This window comes from Talaromyces rugulosus, chromosome IV (genome assembly GCF_013368755.1).
Source record: "Talaromyces rugulosus chromosome IV, complete sequence".
In the NCBI taxonomy this organism is placed as follows: Eukaryota; Fungi; Ascomycota; class Eurotiomycetes; order Eurotiales; family Trichocomaceae; genus Talaromyces; species Talaromyces rugulosus.
In genome coordinates, this window is record NC_049564.1 from 682,744 (window position 1) to 703,409 (window position 20,666).

Below are 20,666 nucleotides of genomic sequence, written 5' to 3' on the forward strand. Positions count from 1 at the left end.
ACTAAGTAGAAATTAACTACACATGTATAAAACCGAGCTCGGCCGAGCTCGGAACATCCTTTCCCAGATCAAGGAGAATTTGACACAGAGGCAACCAAAGTCCGTTTAGAAACCGATGAAGGGGTCGTTTAGAAATAACGTTGAACGATATCTGTAGCCTGTAGGCATAACGGTCGGCGAATTGGGCGGCGTCTAGAACACGCCTCTGGCGTCGAATGAGAAAGCCAAGAGAATTGTTGTGCCCACAAAAGAGATGGATAGTTATTGTAATTGGTGTGGTATCTGAGTCATGTACAAAAATCATATGCAATGCCACTAGTAAGTACTCGTGATGATGCGGAGATTGTAAGAATGTTAATATTTCAATGCTGATACATCACATTTACATTCATCCGGTGCTGTCAGCAACCCGAAGAGCACCTCTGTTAATAAATTGATAACGAGTTTATATTCTCAGGAGTTCAAAGAAACATCATTTGAAATCTCAATGCCAACTGGTTCATAAGGCTACAATAAAGTGCTCAGTCTATTAATTAATGTGTCTATTATATGTATACATGAGGTACTAAGGTTTCTCGTATAGCAAACAAAGAAATGTGATGTACCAATTAACAAAGCCCGCATTCAGGTCGCAAGTATCCAAGCACCAAATTTCACCGATCTTGTCCGTAGAACATCCGATGAAATCGGCCGTCCGGGATCCTAGGTTGGTGTCGGTGATAAACGGCGTTGAGATGGAAATCTCCAGATGTCAGACTGATCTTGCAAACCCTTACTGGTTGGATAGGAACATGAGCTTGCAAAGATAGACAAATACTGCTTTTACTTCCTGCTATTGATGTTTTAGTTGCTGAAAGCGATATCAATTGATCAGTTGATGTATCTAAATCATCTCAGGTCAACTAATGTACTTTCCATGTCAAATTACTAGACGTGGACAGGAAGAGCTCTATCAAACTGATATCAAAACGCTAATATACATCAATTGATATGTAGCATGAGTTGTAGCGATAAATATAGGTTCAATTTATCTGTATATTCTAATCAAATTATTCATAGATTATATCGTATTAATTTCATGCAACAAAGTGACAGGGTTTGTCAGCTTATATCAATTGATATTTACCGTAAGTGGAAGCATAGATAGATAGGACATGTTTTATATACACCTTCACGCATCCACCCCGTCACAGCTTAGCTGTCCGATTTTCCTTTTCTATTTACATTTCCGTTCTCATAAAATGGCTTGACTCCCTCCATTTCACTATCACTATCCTCACCTTCCTTGAGGTCCTGCTTTTGTAGGGGTGAGCTTTCTGCCTCTTGGTTTGTAGCCTTTTGACTCTGACTCAAATCCTCGACACTGCTCGCCAAACTGACATCTTTGCTAGTATCGGTTTGCCGCCGTAGTCCTAGTTCTCTACCCAGATGGGAGACTTTGTTAACTGCAGAGGTAATTGCTGATGCAGCGGCCACCGAGGCCTCGGTAGCTAATGTGTGACGGCTACCTTTGGTCCCTGTGGATTCATCGGAAACGATGTTTTGATGTCCGATTATCTGTCGTGTAGAATCGTCTTGTCTCGTAATGTCACCGCTCGACAAAGGTGAGGTAGTTGGGTTGTCAACACTGTAATTTTCAATGTATTCCTGCTCGTCACGAGACTCTCGAACGACATTATCGCCTCGCCAGTCAGCGGCATGTGATTCGTGTACGGGTTCCCCTGGTTTTGGTAGTGTCATGACCTGACCCGGTATTTCATGGATGTCTTGCGGCTCAGGCTGCTCGACTGGGCTTTCGCCTTCGAGTTGGGCTTTGGAGGGATAGCGCCAAACCACCTTGACACGCTCCAGTGCTCTGGCTCCTTTCCTTGACGTGCCCTTGATTCCATCGAGTTTATCCCACTCGCACTCGAAAATACCAGAATCATGCTCGTCGCCGCCCTCAAAGAAGGCGTTGAACCAAACGTGTGCAATCGACGTCACCATGGCCCAGCCGGTATACGCAGCCTTTGTGCGTCGCTCAAAATCGATATTGACGTCGGATGTGGGCAATATCACAGGTTTGTCTGGGCGTAATATCGCAGCTGATAACTGCGCGGTGTCTTCTCTCAGATCCCCGGAGGATTCTGGAGATGTCACGGTCTCCGTTGCCAGTGCAGGCTGATATATGGACGAAGAGGATAATGACGATGCAGAAGTGACTTTCTTTCGAAGTGTTTCCTTGTCAGAACCTACTCGGGAATTGCTGTCGCTCTTGTTATTCCCCTCGTGGACAATGATGCGTTCCCGTCGTTTGAAAAGGTGGAAGCACTTGATTTTCCTCCCCTCATCCACGTAGCCCTCGACGGCTATTTTGACACCGTCCCGAAGACCCCAGACATGGACCTCCAAGATCTCCACCGGACGCTCCACGTAGGTTTTGTTCATGCTATTCGTCCATGTGTTGACATATCGGATCCATCGCAGTTGACTTGGTATACTGACTCCCTCGCCAAATCCTGACCTCATCCTGCGTTCCGTAAACCGTTTCAACGCATCTTCCATCGTCCAGCCTTCCTGGCTGATCAGATAACTGCATGACACTGTCCCGCTTCTACCCTTGCCGGCTTTGCAGTGAACAACAGCCACTTTCCTTTTCTCTTTCGAAGAGGATGTCGAAAGGGTAGAGCCATGATGTTGATGCTGTTTGTTCACATCGGACGTGCCCTCTTTCAGCCAATTGCGCATACTCGCCATCATGGCCGGGATGAGAGCGAATGGAGGCGGATGATGGTCTGGAAATGGAAAGTGATGGATGCGTCCGTGGACTTCAGAGTCTGGATAGCCGGTTCCTTCGGCCCTGAATTCCCATATTGCCCAGTTCTCGCCATGTTTTTTGTCAAGAAAGCGCACCAGAGCGTCGGTTGGGTTTCGATATGCGCGCCTGGGATATGTAGACGACGGGCCGGATGTGACGATGACTGTGGGCACGGATGCATAATGTGTTAGTGTTGTAGACTTGCAGGTAAACCGATTATTCTCGGACGAGGAAGTGTCTCACGAAAGTCAGTCGCGTAGCACAAGTCTAGACCAGTCTCGGGGTGCTGCAATCGCGGCCCAGCAACAATCTGGCGCAGTATCGACGCCTGAAAACATGGCAATATATGAGTCAGTTACTCGTTTTTTTTTATTGTGCAAGCGCAATACTGGTTGAAAAGAAACCCCAAAGGAACATACCATAATGCGGGGACGTAAAGCCACCACGCTGATCACCAGTTACACCGCTTTTACCAATTATGGGCGGCGTTGATTTAAGAAGAGTTAGAATGGGTAGTTGGGCAAATGTACATTCAAAAGGTGTGGTAATATTCCAAATTTCAATCGTTCTTTCAAGGGTAAACAAAGCAAGTAAAGGATGGATGGAGTAAGCTCGGACGAGGCGAAGCCATGAGCTTGTTGCGGGAATGACATCATGCCGCCTGTGGCACCAACTGTCTAGACCACATACCACTACATCATTGATCCTACATAGTAACAATCGACGGTCGATCAAGTAAATGTTGTCATGTCTATATTATGTAAAAAATTTATTGTTTTGTTTTGTGCTATACGTAGTTTGGTTCCCCAACTCTTTTGTGTTCTATTCCCATACAAGTTCACACAACATCATTGAAAGTGCAGTATCAACACCCGAGCAATCCTCAAGTATCCTGCTTCTTACTTTCACGCTCGGGACCCAGCCTCGATTGGTAAGATCCATGGCATACATATACGCTGAGTGGTAGTTTTTCACTTCAAGACATACGAGAATAAAATGCTCGAGTGTTGTTTGGTCAGGTTCAACTTCGAGAGCAGCCATCTCTCTAGCAAGAAATGTGAATGCATCCGGCCGATTTTGGCGGCGACAAATGGCAAATAAAAGGTTGAATGTATGCGTATCCGCACCGCCGGGGCACATGTCGAATATGTCTTTATAAATATCCAGAGCTACCTCCATGGCCTCAGATTTAAAGAATGAGTCACTTGCCAAGGCAGCGTCACAGTACTCGATCGCTATATTTGCCAAGCCAACTGGAATATCCAGGTTTTGCTGCTTCAAATCAACCATCGATTTCCAAACCTGGGCTGGATGTGATATGGTTTCTTGTAAAGATAAAAGCACTGCACGTATGGACTCGGGTCGTATAGGAAACCCCTCTCCTTGCATCCTACACAGGATCTCAAAGGCGAGTTTGAAGTCACCAGCTTTGGCGTACCCGTGGGCAAGCTGTTCGTAGTCTTCTTGAAGAAGTGGTTGTTCCAACACGATTATTTGGCGGAAAGCAGACTCGGCGAGTTGAATATCGCCATGGTGAGAAGCGAGATCAAGAATTCGGGAGCAGCGCGGAGCATTCAAATCGGCATAACTCATATCCACCGTGTTCTTCCATATGTAACTCGCCAATTTGAGGTGAGAAGCTCGTATTGCTTCATCCAAGAGATATACCCATAGTTTCTTCGATATATTATTGAGTTTCATCCCGCGTCTTTGCATGAGACGTATAACTTCATCGTATTCTCCCACCGCACATAGATTATAAATGAGAAGACTGTGTAGCCATTGCTCAAGGCGAATTCCCTGGATTTCCATAAGGTCAATCCGATTCAGGGCCAATTCGAGCTGGCCGTCCCGAATTAGCCCGGTGGTCAGGTGGTGCCAGCCAGCAGGGCTGAGTGACAGCCATCGAGTTCGAAGAGCAGCGATGATCTCTTGACGGAGTAGGTAATCGGGATGAACTGCGAGTGTCTTTTTGATAGAAAATGTATTTGTCAGATAAATGCTCAGACGGAGCAGTTGCAAGGACTCACTTCTAATGCCGCATGCAATGTTGCTGAGTCTGCCGTGATTTCTTTAGCCTCCATTTCGCTGAGCAATTCTCGAACGTGTTTGGAGGACCCGCGTTTCCTATCAATGTTTGCTAGGATGAGAGCTTTATAATGTTGACTGTTGGGAGAGACATGGCGACTGCGAAAAATTTCTTGCAAGATAGAGGCAATTCTGGGTATCTCGGTCAGGCGTTGTGATGATTGCTCTTCTAGGCGTTCTTCCAGTGTTGGTTCCGGCGTTTGCCAACGATGTCTATTGGATCTTGGAGCAGACCATCTATCACGTCCATCGCTTTTACCAGGTAAGTTGGTAGTCGTATTACTATTCTCATTTGTCGTTTGGTTTGTTGTGGTATGTGTAAGCTCAAGTCGCCTGAAGGTCTCTCCAGGGCTAGCTGACTCGGAGGTCAGGCATCTTCGCGCAACTTTTTGTTGACCTCGAAGGGGAGCAACGACACGGTGAAGAGACGACGGTTGAAAAGAGGGACAAAGACAATACCAGAGCCCATCAATTGTCAAAGGTGGTCGCCGCATTGTTTTCGGAAGTATCAAGTTCAGGTCTGGAAGTACGTGAGAACCTTCATTCCAATTTCTTCGGCGAGATCACGTGATATATTCGACAACGCTTATAGTTTGGTTGTTATTGAGCGATTACTATTAAATTGTTCATGGCTTTTTTTTATATAAATAAAAAAATACAGTAATGGGTCTAGTGTCGATGATTCAGATGTCTCTGTAGCTCACAATTCTCAATACACCGCTCGCTGCAGAGCCAAAGTACGCCAACGCCATGCAGGTCCAAGTACAGTCATATAGGTTCACATGCCTCCCAAGGCTCTCTTTCATATCTAGGGTATCTTCTTTTTCTTCTCGTAGTGGTTCGACTGTCGGTATTTCAAAGGTTGAAAGTCATCGACCAACTAGTTACCACGGCCACGTCCACGACCCCGGCCACCGCGGCCGCCTCTGCCTCGGTCTCTGCCATCGCCTCGTCCACCACGGCCGCCCCGGTGCGAGCCTTGGTTTTGCTGTTGTTGCTCTTTGACAATATCGATGATCTCCTCGGGAACTCGAAGGTATTTGATCTAGCATGGTGGTAAGCCGAAGCCACAGATTATCTGCGGGGAACACCATCACATACGTTATTTCCTCTGACATAGACTTCGGGTAATCTGTAAAAGCGGTCGCCTTCAGGGCTTGTTTGCACGACTTCTTTCAGCGTCAGGTTCATCCAGTTGTCGCAATTGACCAAGTGACCGTTGAGCGTCTCGCCGTTCTTGAGTTCAACAAGCATAGGGTGGCCCTGTGCCGCCGTCAGGAGGCCGAGTGGCAGCTGTTTTCTGGTCAGCATCCACTACTTATCATAGTTCTGGCTTCGATCAGTGATCCTCGCAGTACATACCATATTGTGGGAGCCGCGAGGGGAGAATGCACAAAGCAGGCTCGATGAAAACGTGCTAATCGAATCGCAGCAGTCTTGGGGGAGAAGTCACTGTGCGACTCTCTCGGTCTATGCGTGATAATAAAGAATGGCCAAAGTAGAAGGCGAAAGACAGGGACAAACAAGACAGCTCTGTCGCATGCAAAGCTGCTGGTCGCACGATGTCAAAGCTCGCTGGAGCGGGCAGTCGCCAGCCGCACTAGTCTTGATGAGGTTAATGCTACTAGAGTTCGGAAAATTGTTGATTCCGACTCCGGTTTGACTCACCCCCATAAGCTTCAAGGCAACAGTTTGATCATTATTGATAGCGCTATAATTAATCTTGCGGTTCGATGGTGCTAGTTTGACTAGCTTTTTAGCGTTCTCCGCATCGGAATGCTAAAACGCGCCGGTAGCACCGTCTCTGAGGCATTGCTGGGCCTGCTTCTTGGTCTCTCGGGCTAGAGCTGGCAATCATTGCTTTCCATTCCATGTAAATCATATCAATTCGCGTAAACCGGTTCTACATCAGTTGTTACAGAGCTCTTTCTCTTGGTTTCTCAGTGATAGTCCAACCTGATTGACTCTAAGCCCCAAAAGTCACCCGATGTTCCCGGCAAGCATGCATGGTGTAGACAAGGCAGCAATATTACTTCTAGCACCTGCCATCGCCCACGGACTGCCCGCAACAGCCATCTCTGACCTTCCAAGCACGGAGTCTGGAGAGCATGCTGTTGTTTTCAGGATAGGTCAATTGAAATCTTCAGTGCTCAATCGTTCTGAGCTGACGGTTAAGCAGATACTGGCGCAGTCATTGTCCGATTCCAAGTACCATGTGCTGGGTGCGACCACGATCCATGGGTAAGAAGACCAAACCAGAGGACCCTGACCTAGGCATCCTTTTCTGACAACCTTGTATTTAGCCAATTGACCTAGTGACTCAAAGCGCCAGTGGAATTTGCGAAGATGTTGCTATATCTGTCAATGGGCGAGACCTCGAACATCGCTGGCATGGCAACACATCCTGGGGTTCAGGTGCGATACCTGCGAGTCCATCACAATACCGGGGCAGTGAGATGTCTGCCAAATGGCAGTCCAAATGCATGAAACTTCCGTTAGAAGCTCCGTCAGGGGGGAGCATTCATGCATTGACAATGTTTCTCAACAATGGCACGTCCAGCTCTCAAGATCACGTCGGCTTTACGATATCATTTACGCTCTCAGACCAGATTGAGATGCGTCGGCTTTCTAACTGGCCCTTACGTTTGAGTGACGAGTTGGAATGGGAAACGTGGGTATATTCGTATAATGCAGAAGGGGGGTCCGAGTTACAAACCTTTCAACACGATGTCCAGGAGTCGCAACACTTGATGACATTACAAGACGAGAGCCGGAGATCAACATCGCACACAAACTCATATCAACACCAGAAGCGTGAAAACGGAATCCTCGGCGTGGAAATCCCTGCCGACTATCCTACCAGGAAATTCGCCCGCAATTGTGCCATTGCCTTTCTTATAATCCTCACCAGTTGCCTTTTATTTCGCATCATCCGTCGCTCAACCGCTTTCCGTCGACGCCGACGTGACATTGCGTCGAGACACGAAGAACGAAGGGCTCGGCGAGCATACAACAATGCTGCGCGACGTCTCCGTTGGCGTCAGTGGTGGGAAGGGAGCAGTAGGTCAAATTCGGATACGCGAAGCGTCAGGTCCAGCCACTCGCTGGCTGAACTTCAACATCCTACTACAGACCATCTCCAACACAATCCAAGCGACCACCACAGCCACCACGGCGACCATAGATATAGCGATGTCGACGACGACGGAGACGATTACGACTCTTTTTTGGAAGATGAAGATAATAATAACATGGGAGGAGGAATGATGCGGGACGAGATTCTCGGGTTGCGTCGGGTGCTGGAATACGTTGGTGAACTAGTTGGCAATGAGAGTTCATCTGTTTCTCGTCGCAACAATCGCTCACGTTCGCGCTCAAGACCACCCCCGCGGTACGATGAATTGCACCAGTCGCCTCGAGCGAGTACAATGTTTAGCCTTGACACCAGGTCGTTGGCTACTTTGGACACGACGGATTCGGAAACGGCGCCTCCTTCATATCACGCGTAACGATGTGAAAACTGTACCGTTTTCCCCCTTGTGTCTTTTACTTTTATGTTCAACGATTGTTCCGTCTTGATTTGCGGCTTTTAATGGATATATATGGGTGGATGTGTATATGATAGGGTAGGGTAGGATAGGATAATGTGGATGAATTGGGTTTGGTACACTAGTTATTGCATGTTTCTTTTACAATTGGGGTTTAAAGCTGTAATGGTCAAATACAATCGATTAATTGATATCGATTGTTGCGCGTATTCATTCGTACACTAGTCGACTACCTTGATAGAGAATTCGATGCTGCTTATAACAAGTACTAGCTGACATGTATCACACATGCATACCGAAGGCCGAAAAATTGCTTTATTTTAAACTCGATTAATAGTCATCATCAATAGAGCTTCGTAGAACAGTCTCAACTGCGTCCAATTTTACATTCTGACAAACAGATATTACACTTTGGGCCGTTTCGCCGCTTCAGCTATCTGTGGCTGATCATCTTCCTCTTCCTCTTCATCTTCATCGTCTTCTACCGCATATTTTCTCTTGAAACGGAGCGCTGGGACGGATACCTCTATCTCGCCCGCTGCGAGAGCCGGGGCTGCTGTTGCTTTACCCTTTTCACGTGCATCGAAGACGGTTAGTAGTGCTTCGTATCCTTCCTCGACGTTTGTTGCTGTTTCGTCGAGTTTCTGGATGCGTTCTGGCAGGTCGAGCTGGATGAGAATGTCGCGTGAGCGCTTGTAAAGACGCTGTTTGAGGAGCATGCGCCACCAGTAGTATCGGCGTTCATTTTCGTCGTCAGCCTTGTGTTTCTTGGTGAGGAGGCGCGCCATGTTTGCTCCGCCGGCGGCGCGTTTGGGGTGTGGAATTCGTTTGAGGAGGAACATTTCCAGGATGTGTGCGAATTGAGTAGGGGCAATTTTGTATTGGGAGCGAATTTTGCTGAGTTTCTCTGTCGGAATAAGTGTAGAGGTTGGCACATTGCGAGGACGACGTTTACCGGCGTCTGCAGGGTATGGGTTGGGGTTGATGTTGATGTCTTGTTTCATCAGTTCGGGGTAAAGTGTGTGGTAGTCGGCAGAGTCCCTTAGAACGTCAAATGCCTCATTTGGGTCTTCCACGGTGATTTCGGTAACAGTGTCATCCGCAATGGTGGCTTTGTGAATGGTGTTGTAAAGTAGGGAACCATGGCCGGCGCCCTGGTGGGACGGAAGAATAAGGAATTGAGCGATTCGCAAGCGCGATGGCAGCGTTGAAAACCGAATCTCTTCAGGATATGGAAAAATATCATCCTTGACTGCGCCCTTCTCGCCTTTTTGTTTGGGATAGAACCACCAGCGATATGTTGTTGAGTAACCGACGAACAGGTACTTGGATGCCTTGGGCGTTGGAGGCGTTATTCTTTCGTATCTGGGGATAAGTTAGTACTCGCAGTACTTATACAATAGAGATAATCCATGCCAATGAAACATACACAAAATATACGGTCCACCTTTCCAAGGTCCACTCTGGGTCGTCAAGAACGAGAGGAGTTCCGGCCTCGATGAAGAAGGGAACAAAAACCTGTGCGCGCGCCAACAGGTTGCAAACAGCCGGGTCGGCGAGGGATCCAGCCCAGATCTCATAGTTTCGGTTTTTCGATTCGTATGAATGAACAAGCTTCCCTGGTGGCACAAAGTCTTTCGCACTTTCATCATTCTGGACAGCCTTTTCGTAATCGGGCAAGCGCGTGAATGCGACTGGAAGGTTTAGTCAATATACAAGGTAACAACCCTATGTTTAAATATTATTGGCGCCTACATTCCGGAATCCAATCTCTCAAAGTCTTGTTCAGGTCCGTCGCCGCCGCATCGCCAACAGCCTTGAACTTTTCGTCGTACGAAATGTGGACTTGGGTGCGCAAATCATGCGCCGCAAAGCGCAGTCTGACAATCAGCCCCTTGTAACCGAAAATCTGCTCCTCGTCGCCAAAAATCGAATACGTGAATTGCGGATGGAATAAATCAGCGGTCACTAGTTTCTGGTCTCCGGGCTGGACGATGGAAATCTGGACTGCGTCATTGGCGTCGCAGGACCCTAGATAGCAGCGATAGCGTCAGTAAAGCGTCTTGTTTTGAATCGGGGATGCAACGCATTCGAAAGAGGGTAACTCACAATCGCCTTGATCAGCCATGATTGTGTGATGCCAGGCTGATGCTCGAAGACGAGTCTGAATTGGGGCGCAGAAAAGATGCAAACGCGGTGCTGGAGGCAAGAGCGAAGCTCGGCGCGTGTCGCGAGACAAAAGTGATTAGCTCCGTATTGGGACTAGCGCCTATTCTCTGGATCTGGCCAATGAGATCGTGCGAATCTTCACAGTACTACATACATCGCTCTTAGGGATATGGAATGGATTCGGGTACTGAATACAGGGTGAGTTAAAAATAATAGTATATATCGCATCTGAATAAATGATGGAACATCTGAAAATATTCAATTCGCAAAGTAACATGAGAAACCAACAGCTCTGTACTATACAAACGATTACAATTCCTCGATCCGTCCCAAAACCCACTCCAAGTGCCTCAACGACACACGAGGCTGGTATTGAGGCTGCATGTGGCCTGCCTGGTACGTTTCAGCCCACATCAGCCCACGCTCATAATGTTGAACGCCCATTTCACCCTGGGGCCCATCCAAGCCCGCATAAGTGCTTTCTTGAAACACCTTTTGATACATGAGATCGGGGGTTTGGATGTTAATCGGCTTGCTTGGTCGCTCACCAAATCCAAGTTTGCCGTTCCAAGTCATGTTTTGAATAGATAAAAGAGTGCCGTTGGTCTGGACGATCATATCATAGTCACCGTTGGACACCAGCACGCGGTTGGTATGCTCGATTACCTGAGGCAGAACATCCTGAATAGGATCAGGTGACATATCTCCTTTTGCTTCAGGTCCGCCAGTGCCATTTCCACCAAGATAGACTTTAGAAGTTGTGCACTCGAGCCAACTCACGCTGGGTGCATGCAATGCCTTCTGAACATCCGGGCGGTCAAAGTAAATTTCTGCACCATTTGGAACATAGGACAATATAGTAGGTGCTCCAAGCACGTCCCACAGTATAGGGCAAGTTGAGCTGATATCGTACATGCTAAAGCATGGGTTATTCGGGAGAGTCCTGTTCAACGTCCAAGTAACAACATCGCAATCTTCGGCAATACTACTGACAGGCTGAACACTTGAAGCAGGGAAAGTTAGATATTTGTCTATATAAGCTTCAAAGCCGCAAGATTTGTGCAATTCTTCCAACTCTGCTAGCTGGCTTTGGTTGAAGGAGAATAGGTTGTTGTTCTCTATTACCGTCGGGTAAGTCGGACCATGAGTTGCGTTGTGAGGGCTGCACCAATAGTTGGGTCATAAAGAAGGACACCTGTGGAAAAATTAATCAGGATCAAATTTCTGTTTATAGCTGGCTGTAAGGCCATACCTTGCAAATCAAAATACTCGTTATCTTGTTGTTCAATAAAAGCAGCCGAGATATATGGCACATAACGGCCTGCATAACTCTCACCCGCAAGGTAAATCTTAAACTTCTTGATTCCGAACAAGACCTCGAAGTTCTTGAAGAATTTAACAAAGTCCTGCGCAGTTTCTTCCTGGCTAACAGCAGTTGGTGTGCCAATAGAGTATCCGGTTCCAATGGGCTGGTCAACCCACAGCATATTGGTCAAGTTTACCCAAGAGTAAGGATTCTCAACTGGCGCAAAGGTTCCTGGCGTCCAGAGGAACCGCCCATTTTCTTGGAGGAACGCTTGAAGAGAGCTGCAGCCTGGGCCACCGTTGAGGAAGATCGTGATCTCATCAACCGGGGCACCTATTGTAGGTTGAAAGACAAAAAATAGTTCGCGTGACTCGTTTTTACTCTTGTCGACCGGGATTAAACCAGAGTACATCTCGCCAATATCAAAGTTGACTTCAGGCAGGCTTTCGACGCGGTATTCTAACGAAGTGTCAGTCAATTACTATTATCTCCTCTTTACCAATTTGCTGCTTTTTACTGATGGGGTCTACTTACTGCTTGTCTTGTTTGTGAGGAAACGGAAATCTTTTGTATCAGATGCATGAGGTGCGCGTTTTGCAGCCATCTCTCCGTGAAAGCTTGATGACGAGGGCATGGCCCATATCGTATCGGCTAGCAATGCGGCTGTGGCGGCCACAATTGAGGTTATTAATGGAATATGCATCTTGTGTTGCTGTTCTCGGAGCTCAATAAAAGGGGATGATCGAACACACAGAAGACCTTCAAGGTCGAGGGGAAACTCCCTGTTTATGTTCATCTCAAAGTCCCCTGGAGCTGAAACATCTTTCTGGAACACGCAGTTACTGCATCAATAAAAGTGCCATCTCCAGCCATGTTTGGATGTCAGATCTGCCCATCTTTCCGAATCTGGTAAGTATGCGCCGCCGCGACTTAGGGCTGACTCGGCTGAGCGGGACCGTGCTTCCCTCCTATTGCATCATCGCATCTCGGCCAACAACTATATACCAATGTTTTACTTTGGTTTAGGCCGCTTGATTCGCCGACAAGACAACAAATTGGACTTCTCGTGCATCGCTAAGACTTCGTCCAACGTCCTTTCAGCCACGTCATCATCGACAGGGGCGATGCCACGAGTCCGCCTGGGGTAGAACCGTCTCTAAAAACCAAATCTTTCCATTGTTGGACTGATCTGCAAGTCTGGGATTGTTTTCTTTTTTTAGGCTCATACTTACAGTTCTGCTTCTACGCACCGCCTGCCCGCTTAGTGCGTCGGCCTTCAAAATGACTGCTCCAATTGTCGCTAGTTGTTGACTTAGGCCCTTTACAATCTCGAGCAGACTCAAGCCGAGATGACTACCACCGATCCAGAATACTCCGTGGACCAGGAGATCGCGCATTTTTTTGGGGCGACATCGGCAACTCGCTCAGCCTGTGATTCCTATGCGAAAGAACATCTTGGAGGTGATGTTATCCCCGTCGCCGTGCAAGGCGTGTGCAGTTACACGGTCTATGCTGGGCCAAATGGCCAATCCATAGTCCAGTTCCGCCTTAAATCCCTTGAACTGAGGATGGATACTGCGGAGCTCGCTCGAACCATATATGGCCAATTTGCTTCCCAGGTCACCTTTAGGGGCCAGATTGGGGAAGACGTTGAGGGAAAGGAACCTCTCTATATCTATATAATGAGCCGGATAGAAGGAGTCAGTTACCTAGATTTTCTCCTTGCACATATTAGTCACGTCCCGGAGAACTCTCCTCGGTTTTCTTCCTGGCGAAAGAATCTAATCACCGATATCGCGGGGTAGGGCTGGTGCTTGAAGTTACACTTTTAAAATGTAATTGCTGACTTCGTCTTGTTAGATTTTTTGCTCTGTCGTGAAAGTCACCGTTGGATGTTGATCAAGCGTACCGCGGCAGTCTAAAGTGTCGGTACGAGGAAGAACTGGGCTTATTGCTTACCAGTCTCCCAGACCGCTTCCACCCATTGATTCAAAAGACTCTCAAGTCACTACCAGCCATTATTTCTCTGCCCATGGTGCTACTTCATAAAGACTTTGGCGTTTGCAATATCATGGTGGATGAATCGTCTTGCAATTTGGTCGGGGTTATTGATTGGGCCGAGGCTGAGATTGCACCATTTGGTCTGAACCTTCACTCTCATCAACGACTGATAAGCAAAATCCATATCAAGAATGGTTGGAGCAGGTACGATGACTACAATGCTTTAGAGGAGGTGTTTTGGAATGCGTTTAGCAGAGAAACCAGAGGGCTAGACAGTGAAACGGCCAGGACCATCAGATCCGCGAGGATTCTGGGGACGCTGCTGTCATGTGGATTTACTAGTCGCCTTGCAAACATGCCCAAAACAATACCTATTGGTAATGATGAAAGCGGAACATATAAGATGCGCGACCTGGATGGGCTGTTAATTAACCCGGCCACAAGGTTTACAGACCTGGCATGATTTAAGTCGGATATTTCAATTTCAAAACGTAAAATTCGAGTAATTCTTAGAAAATGATTTGTAAACACAAGACGTCAAAATCATTACTTCATTATAAACTCAACAAAAATTTCATCATGAAGCTAAATCCTCACCTATCGCCGCTTCCCATCCAACCGGAGACACGCCATCACTAAGCCCAGCGACACCATATTCCCAACCAAAAACACCACCAAAATTGGGATACTTGGCCCTGATAGCCGAGATATCAGTTGCCAAAGTGGAAAGAGGTGTCCAACCACTGCCTGCTTTCGCTGACACAATCGTGCCCATTACGATCCGGCTCGGGTCCCAGCCATAATTAATGATTGATTCGTAAGAGGACTCGTTAGGAGTGCCCCAGCCTTCGTAAAACTGAGCATTGTACCAGTTGAACAGTTTCCCGTTTGGTCGTACTGAGCTGGCCGCGGCGGCGTCAAGATCTGGCCAGCTTACGTTGTTGAGGTTTCCGCCATTGCGCAGGGCCGAGGCAACCGGGGCTGCGGTCAGGATGAAATCAGTGCCTAGGTCAGCATCAAACTGCTGGGCCAGTCTGAGAAGGACGCTGAGTGCGACGTTCTCTTCGACATCAAAGTCGAACCCGTCAAGGTTATGGTCTTGCAAGATTTGCAGGAGAATCGGGTAATAGGTGTCGAACTAGTTTTTTATTATTTTAGCTCGGAATTAAAGCCCTGCGGTGTGTAACTCACATTGTTGGCGAGATTTACATAGCTTCCACGAGCAGCACCACCCATCATGAGCATGACCTTGACTCCAGAAGACTGGAGCGTTTGGACCATTGGCCACAAGGGGTCCCAGTATGACGAGCCGATGTCATTGTCGTTGAGATGTATCTCAGTCGGCGAGTCCAGATGCAACGAGGATAGGATGACATGAGTGACTCCGGTATTTTGGGTCACAAGTTGAGTCAGGTCCAGAAAATTGCCACTGGAGTCTGTAAATGTCTGAACATATGCGACATTTCTCAAGGGTGTGCTGTTATCGCGAGTGCCTCTAGGTGCTATAAATGGCAAGCCAAATGCTGATTGACACAGGCTTAGTACTGTGACTATTGGGGCAGCGAAGCGAAACAACATGTTTCTATATACAGTAGGTATTCAAGAAGTGTTGTTGTAGGCTGTCTTGCATCGTTAGTAGACAAAACTCTAGCAGCGGACGATATATGGGTACATACCTGTACTAAAACTTTGATTCGTTCAAAGATACCGATATAGAATTTTTGAAGTCAATGATGATTTACAATCTCCAAACATGGGCAGCGAACTAGCTATTTATGCTTTATTTGTTATCACACCCTCATTCATCATCCAAAACCAGAAATTGCTTTTTGAAATGTGGCTTGATTTTTGCAGGCTACGCTTGAGGCTTTCCGGCGGTCCAGACATTGAAAGCACGCTAATTCTATACGGACCTCAGCAATCTAATTCCATCTTTCCTCCGACATCAGCCAGATTGATCATCAGACCTTCTTCTTAGCGTGTAAATTTACGCCTTGGCGCTCGCTAAAACACCAAGCAGGTGCCTAATCATTGGGTAATAGGCGGAAAGACGGAGGAATGAGAATTAATGATACCAAATGACTAGCATGGTAGCATAATATAGCTGGTGGGCTTAAACGCCAAGCGGTATCACTGATTGATGTTGGGCGAATCACACTAGGTGGCTGGAACAAGAAGCTACCACTTTAAGGCAAGCCAGTGCCGTTTTCTTCTTGGCAACTTATGGTATGCTGGGCGATTGCAGTTGCAAGTACAAATAAACTAAATTAAACTACAGCGATACGACTCGAAGCTTATGTGATAATTGACAAAGACGGAGGACCCAGCAATCCCCGCGTTCCTTTTGACGACTGCTTTCGGAACGAATATTTCCGCATTAGGCAACCGAAACACTAGGGCAAAGGTACTCTGTTCAAGAGAACAACCTTATCCCGCTTTTGGATTTTTCAGAGATATTATTATTAGAAGTGGAAGATCCTGAATAGTGAAATTTAAAAAGGAAATGGCACAAGCTTAAAAATGACCAGCCAGGTGTCATCTTCAACTACGCCACGGCGGCCTGGCGTTAAGACCATTTGTCAGAACATCGGTTCTTCTGATAAAACCAACATATCTCTAATTTACGACCCACAACTCGTTTTTGCACTCGACACACGGTTGCTAGCTGCATAATTTGACGATTCCGCGCGAAACGCAAGGGCTACTACCTAAAATAACATAATCACAAGACAAGATGTTGTTAGCAAAGCTTTCATCATCGCACCAGCGCTAACGGCTCTGCATGCATAATGACCATGGCCTATTCGGCTATTCCTTATACCTGGTGATAAATTCCTATCTCTACTTATTTACTTTCGGTATATCTTTACGTTTAAAGAGTTTGAATTTAGGCCTCCCAGCATCCGACAAAAATTTGTAGCCCTTTCGGTATCCTCCCATGCTCTTTTAGACCCTAACATATTGGTTTGTATAGTCATCTATGAAGTTGTCGTGCAATCTAGGCTCATCAGGTGACATGTACACGACCCACAGAAAGATATTCAGCCATCCCGTACCAATGGAACACCACAATCAATCGCTAATAGGTGACGTAATGTAAGAGAACTATATTCTTTCATTTCCATGGTATGTGCAGTGTCCGTCATACGTCTCGGAACAACAATTAGACGGAGGGCTATAATAACAGCCAAATACTTCCCTACTTTCACTGCTCACAGCAAATTATGTCTAAAATCGCTGCCAATCACCTTGGCCGTCCCCTAACATGCCGTTCCTGACTTATCCACGCGCCCTCCAGCTGAAGAAAGAACTGTGTGAAACAAATGCGCAGGTGATTACCCCTGATGACGAAAACTATGAAGAGGGCATCACCCGTTTCAACGAATCATCCGAGAGGGTAGCCGTAAGTACTTCAATGTCTGTTTTGAAGCCATTCCACTCTTTGCTCATATTATTTTAGGGGGCGATAGTCCTGGTTACTTCCACCAGTGAGGTGTCGAAGGTTGTCAGTTTCGCCACGAAACGGTACATCCCGGTCGTCGTTCAGGGTGGAGGGTATAGTACAAGTGGAGCCTCTTCAACCCACGGCGGGATCGTGATCAATCTGTCTAAAATGTCTAAAGTTGCTGTTGATCCAGCCTCTCGAACACTAGCTGCTCAAGCAGGGGCGACATGGGCAGCCGTTGACAATGTCGCAGCTAGCTCTGGATTAGCCGTTGTTGGATGCACTGTTAACCATACTAGTGTTGCTGGGACGGCATTAGGAGGTGGATATGGCTGGCTCACTGGACGCCACAGCCTGATAATAGATAATCTTTTGAGCATAAAAATGGTTTTAGCTGATGGTAGGGTCGTTGATGCCTCCACCACAGAAAACACTGATCTCTTTTGGGCCGCCCGCGGTGCTGGGCAAAGCTTTGGAGTCGCCACAGAACTTGTGTTCAAAGCCCATCGACAACCTAATCGGGTTTTTGGAGGATGCTTATATTATACCATTGACAAACTACCTCAAATTGTGGAATTTGCCAATCGTTTTGAGCAGTTATCAACAGGAAAAGAGTGTCTATTCTTCGGGTTCACCGCGCCAATACTCATGGAGACGACCATGATTATCGTGATAGCGTTCTATAACGGACCCAGCCCAGAGGCAGAAAAGTTTTTCGAGCCAATACTGTCGTTGGGACCGATTGTTAACGAAACCAGAATGATGCCTTACCCACAAATCAACACATTGATGAACGGGGCCGCCGAGTATGGAGGACGCAAGAGATTTGGCGCAACAAATATTACTCTTCCACTTCAAGTTGAATTCTTGGAAGAGTTGTATAGGGATTTCGATAAAATTATAAAAACTTATCCTCGCGTTAACGAGACCGTCGTTGTTTTTCAGTTGATTCCCTATACTGAAATAATCAAAGTACCGAGTGACGCCACCGCTTTCGCGAATCGCGGCAAGTACTATAACGTTGGCTCAATATTTTGCTGGAATTTCCCTGAGCTGGATAAGAAGATGGGATCCTTGCAGAACGACATGATGAAAAAAATCAGAGAACGTGCGGGTGCTTTGCAGGGTGGAAAATTGGACGATGGGGTTGGCGTATATGCAAACTATGCTGGTACATAATCCACTTCATCCGGACTAAACTACTGCTAAACAAGTTACTAGGAAACGAGGCTAATCCCAGGGAAATATTTGGTGATAACCTTCCCAGGCTGCAGGACCTCAAAATGAAGTACGATCCGGGCAACGTGTTTCGCAAGTGGCATGACCTGTTTCTTCGGCGATAAACTGATTCTGCCATATTATGTTATTTTCATTCGGGAAATTTGTGAGTAGTTTGTATAAATATACTTCCATAAAATATTAATGTTAATTTTCTAAGATTTCTTGCTTGAGCGAGGAGCTTTGTGGACATGATGTTGAGAAAAGTTTGTATCATAAATGAACTAAACATGTTTACACACAAATTACGCAATTAGCACAATGTTCCTAGGTGAAGAATCTTTCAACATTAGGCCCAATCGAAACGATCGTACCGACGCCTTCGTGACCAAGGATTCGACCGTATCCAACGGTTAGCACATTTCCATCGAGAATATGCAGGTCGGTTCCACATATTGAAATTTGGAGCATCCTCACACAATATTGCATCTGCTGGAGATTGCATCTGTGGCACAGGTTGATCCTGTATTCAAACGAATTCGGACTGGTATAGACCAGCCATCTCATGGTGTTCAGCGTGTCATGCTAGGGGAAAGTTGGTATAGACGTCATCTCTACGTTCATATATACTTGCCGCGTCCTCACCTGGCTGTTAGATTTGCCCACACCTCGGGGGATCGACTATTTATCCGTGCTTGTACCGTAACTACAGAGGGATGCCGTTTTGGGATTTGTATCTGCGTAGATGGCGAACGTAGACCAGTAATAGTACGAAGAATTCTGTACTTATGTGGATCGAAACGTAAATTAGTGGAATAACCAACCATACTCGTCAGCTGGTAGCCACTGGGGAGCAGGACAGTGGAGATCAATCATGTGGAGAGTCTGAATATATTTACAACAGCAGTGTCATATCACACCACTTCCAGTTTACTAATAAAGTAGCATATGAACATTTGAATCAAAAATAATAAATAGCTAGGCGCACCGGTCATTCTACTTCGTCAAAATCATAAATTGTATAACTATAAGCCGCAAAATACCCGTTACTAAAAAGCCATATCCGCCATTTTTTTGTTCAATTACACGTAGCAGATATCGGATCTCCTATCTCCATTTTATAGCCCGAAATAGAATGGCCGCGCTTCCTCTTCCTGGGGATATATGGTATCAGGTCTTTATGAACCTGGACAACATCGATGACTGCCTTTATCTAGCGCTATCCAGCCGAAGGTTGTATTCCATATTTAATCGGTACCGGCTGCTAATCTTACGATCAGCTATAGTAAGGAGTCGAGCCTTGTCCTAATTATTGTACTAGCTGACAGACATTCTTTCTCAATAGGTGCAATCACATGCTCAGCAGTACGATATTCGGCTGTGCCATTTTACCCGACGTTTACTTGGTATGGACAGCTCAGTACCACCAAATTCGCACTACAGAAGAGGAACATCCTCCTATGAGTCCCGTTATTGACTGAAAGTATTCACTGGCTGCATATGGATAAGACATAGATAAGACATTCATCGACCGACGGGTTTGGGACATTGTGGCTCTCTGGCAGGGATAAGCGACCCTGCTCGACATATCATTCCCCGATCTTACTGCAAATCCCGGTTATTGATTTAGATCATCAAGCCTTGGGAACGAGCCTTTATGCAATTGAGGGGGGTTCTAGAGCAACAGCCCGATGTTGACGTGCAGCAAGACTCTTCAAGTTTTTGCATTCGGGTGTGATAACCTCCATGAGAGCGAGACATGCAACGCCGGGGCGGCGCCTGTATAGGCACCGCAGCAGGCATAAAAAGGATTCACTAGATCGGTAAGCTTCTTCATCTCTTCATAATCTTGATTGTTGAAGCTCTATGACCTCTCCCATCAACCTAACCAACATATGCAATAGAGTACAAGTACAAAGCATATCTGATTCGGGAAGTAGATTTCCATGGCTGTAGTGCCCAAATTCTCAATGAGGCCGTCGTGACATACTGCTCGATGATGATAGAGAGCTTCTGGGTGTAGAAGTTACGAGAAGAGGTCGCCTTCCTAGTATTTACATCTGTTATATAGCGAGGCTCTTGGTGATATGTCTG

At 46.6% G+C, this 20,666-nt stretch overlaps 6 protein-coding genes across 6 annotated transcripts; 3 read left to right on the forward strand and 3 right to left on the reverse strand.

Annotated features, from left to right (window-relative positions):
* Positions 1-1,194: 1,194 nt before the first annotated feature.
* Positions 1,195-6,250, reverse strand: TRUGW13939_07012 (uncharacterized protein; the record flags this gene model as incomplete). The annotated part of the gene is made up of 7 exons (XM_035490154.1): positions 1,195-2,960; positions 3,041-3,125; positions 3,701-4,765; positions 4,828-5,405; positions 5,774-5,930; positions 5,987-6,178; positions 6,248-6,250. The coding sequence occupies 7 exons, from the start codon at positions 6,248-6,250 to the stop codon at positions 1,195-1,197; spliced, it is 3,846 nt and encodes a 1,281-aa protein (XP_035346047.1).
* Positions 6,251-6,887: 637 nt separating this feature from the next.
* On the forward strand, positions 6,888-8,394 carry TRUGW13939_07013 (uncharacterized protein; the record flags this gene model as incomplete). The annotated part of the gene is made up of 3 exons (XM_035490155.1): positions 6,888-7,014; positions 7,065-7,126; positions 7,189-8,394. 3 exons carry the CDS (start codon positions 6,888-6,890, stop codon positions 8,392-8,394), a joined length of 1,395 nt encoding a protein of 464 aa, XP_035346048.1.
* Positions 8,395-8,837: 443 nt separating this feature from the next.
* On the reverse strand, positions 8,838-12,611 carry TRUGW13939_07014 (uncharacterized protein; the record flags this gene model as incomplete). Its single annotated transcript, XM_035490156.1, has 8 exons — positions 8,838-9,798; positions 9,863-10,127; positions 10,189-10,464; positions 10,543-10,632; positions 10,965-11,545; positions 11,728-11,797; positions 11,855-12,367; positions 12,443-12,611. The coding sequence occupies 8 exons, from the start codon at positions 12,609-12,611 to the stop codon at positions 8,838-8,840; spliced, it is 2,925 nt and encodes a 974-aa protein (XP_035346049.1).
* Positions 12,612-13,257: 646 nt separating this feature from the next.
* On the forward strand, positions 13,258-14,372 carry TRUGW13939_07015 (uncharacterized protein; the record flags this gene model as incomplete). The annotated part of the gene is made up of 2 exons (XM_035490157.1): positions 13,258-13,608; positions 13,791-14,372. 2 exons carry the CDS (start codon positions 13,258-13,260, stop codon positions 14,370-14,372), a joined length of 933 nt encoding a protein of 310 aa, XP_035346050.1.
* A 114-nt stretch (positions 14,373-14,486) lies between these two features.
* TRUGW13939_07016 (uncharacterized protein) lies at positions 14,487-15,487 on the reverse strand (the record flags this gene model as incomplete). The annotated part of the gene is made up of 2 exons (XM_035490158.1): positions 14,487-15,047; positions 15,101-15,487. 2 exons carry the CDS (start codon positions 15,485-15,487, stop codon positions 14,487-14,489), a joined length of 948 nt encoding a protein of 315 aa, XP_035346051.1.
* A 1,687-nt stretch (positions 15,488-17,174) lies between these two features.
* Positions 17,175-18,533, forward strand: TRUGW13939_07017 (uncharacterized protein; the record flags this gene model as incomplete). The annotated part of the gene is made up of 2 exons (XM_035490159.1): positions 17,175-17,312; positions 17,370-18,533. 2 exons carry the CDS (start codon positions 17,175-17,177, stop codon positions 18,531-18,533), a joined length of 1,302 nt encoding a protein of 433 aa, XP_035346052.1.
* Between the last annotated feature and the right edge of the window lie 2,133 nt (positions 18,534-20,666).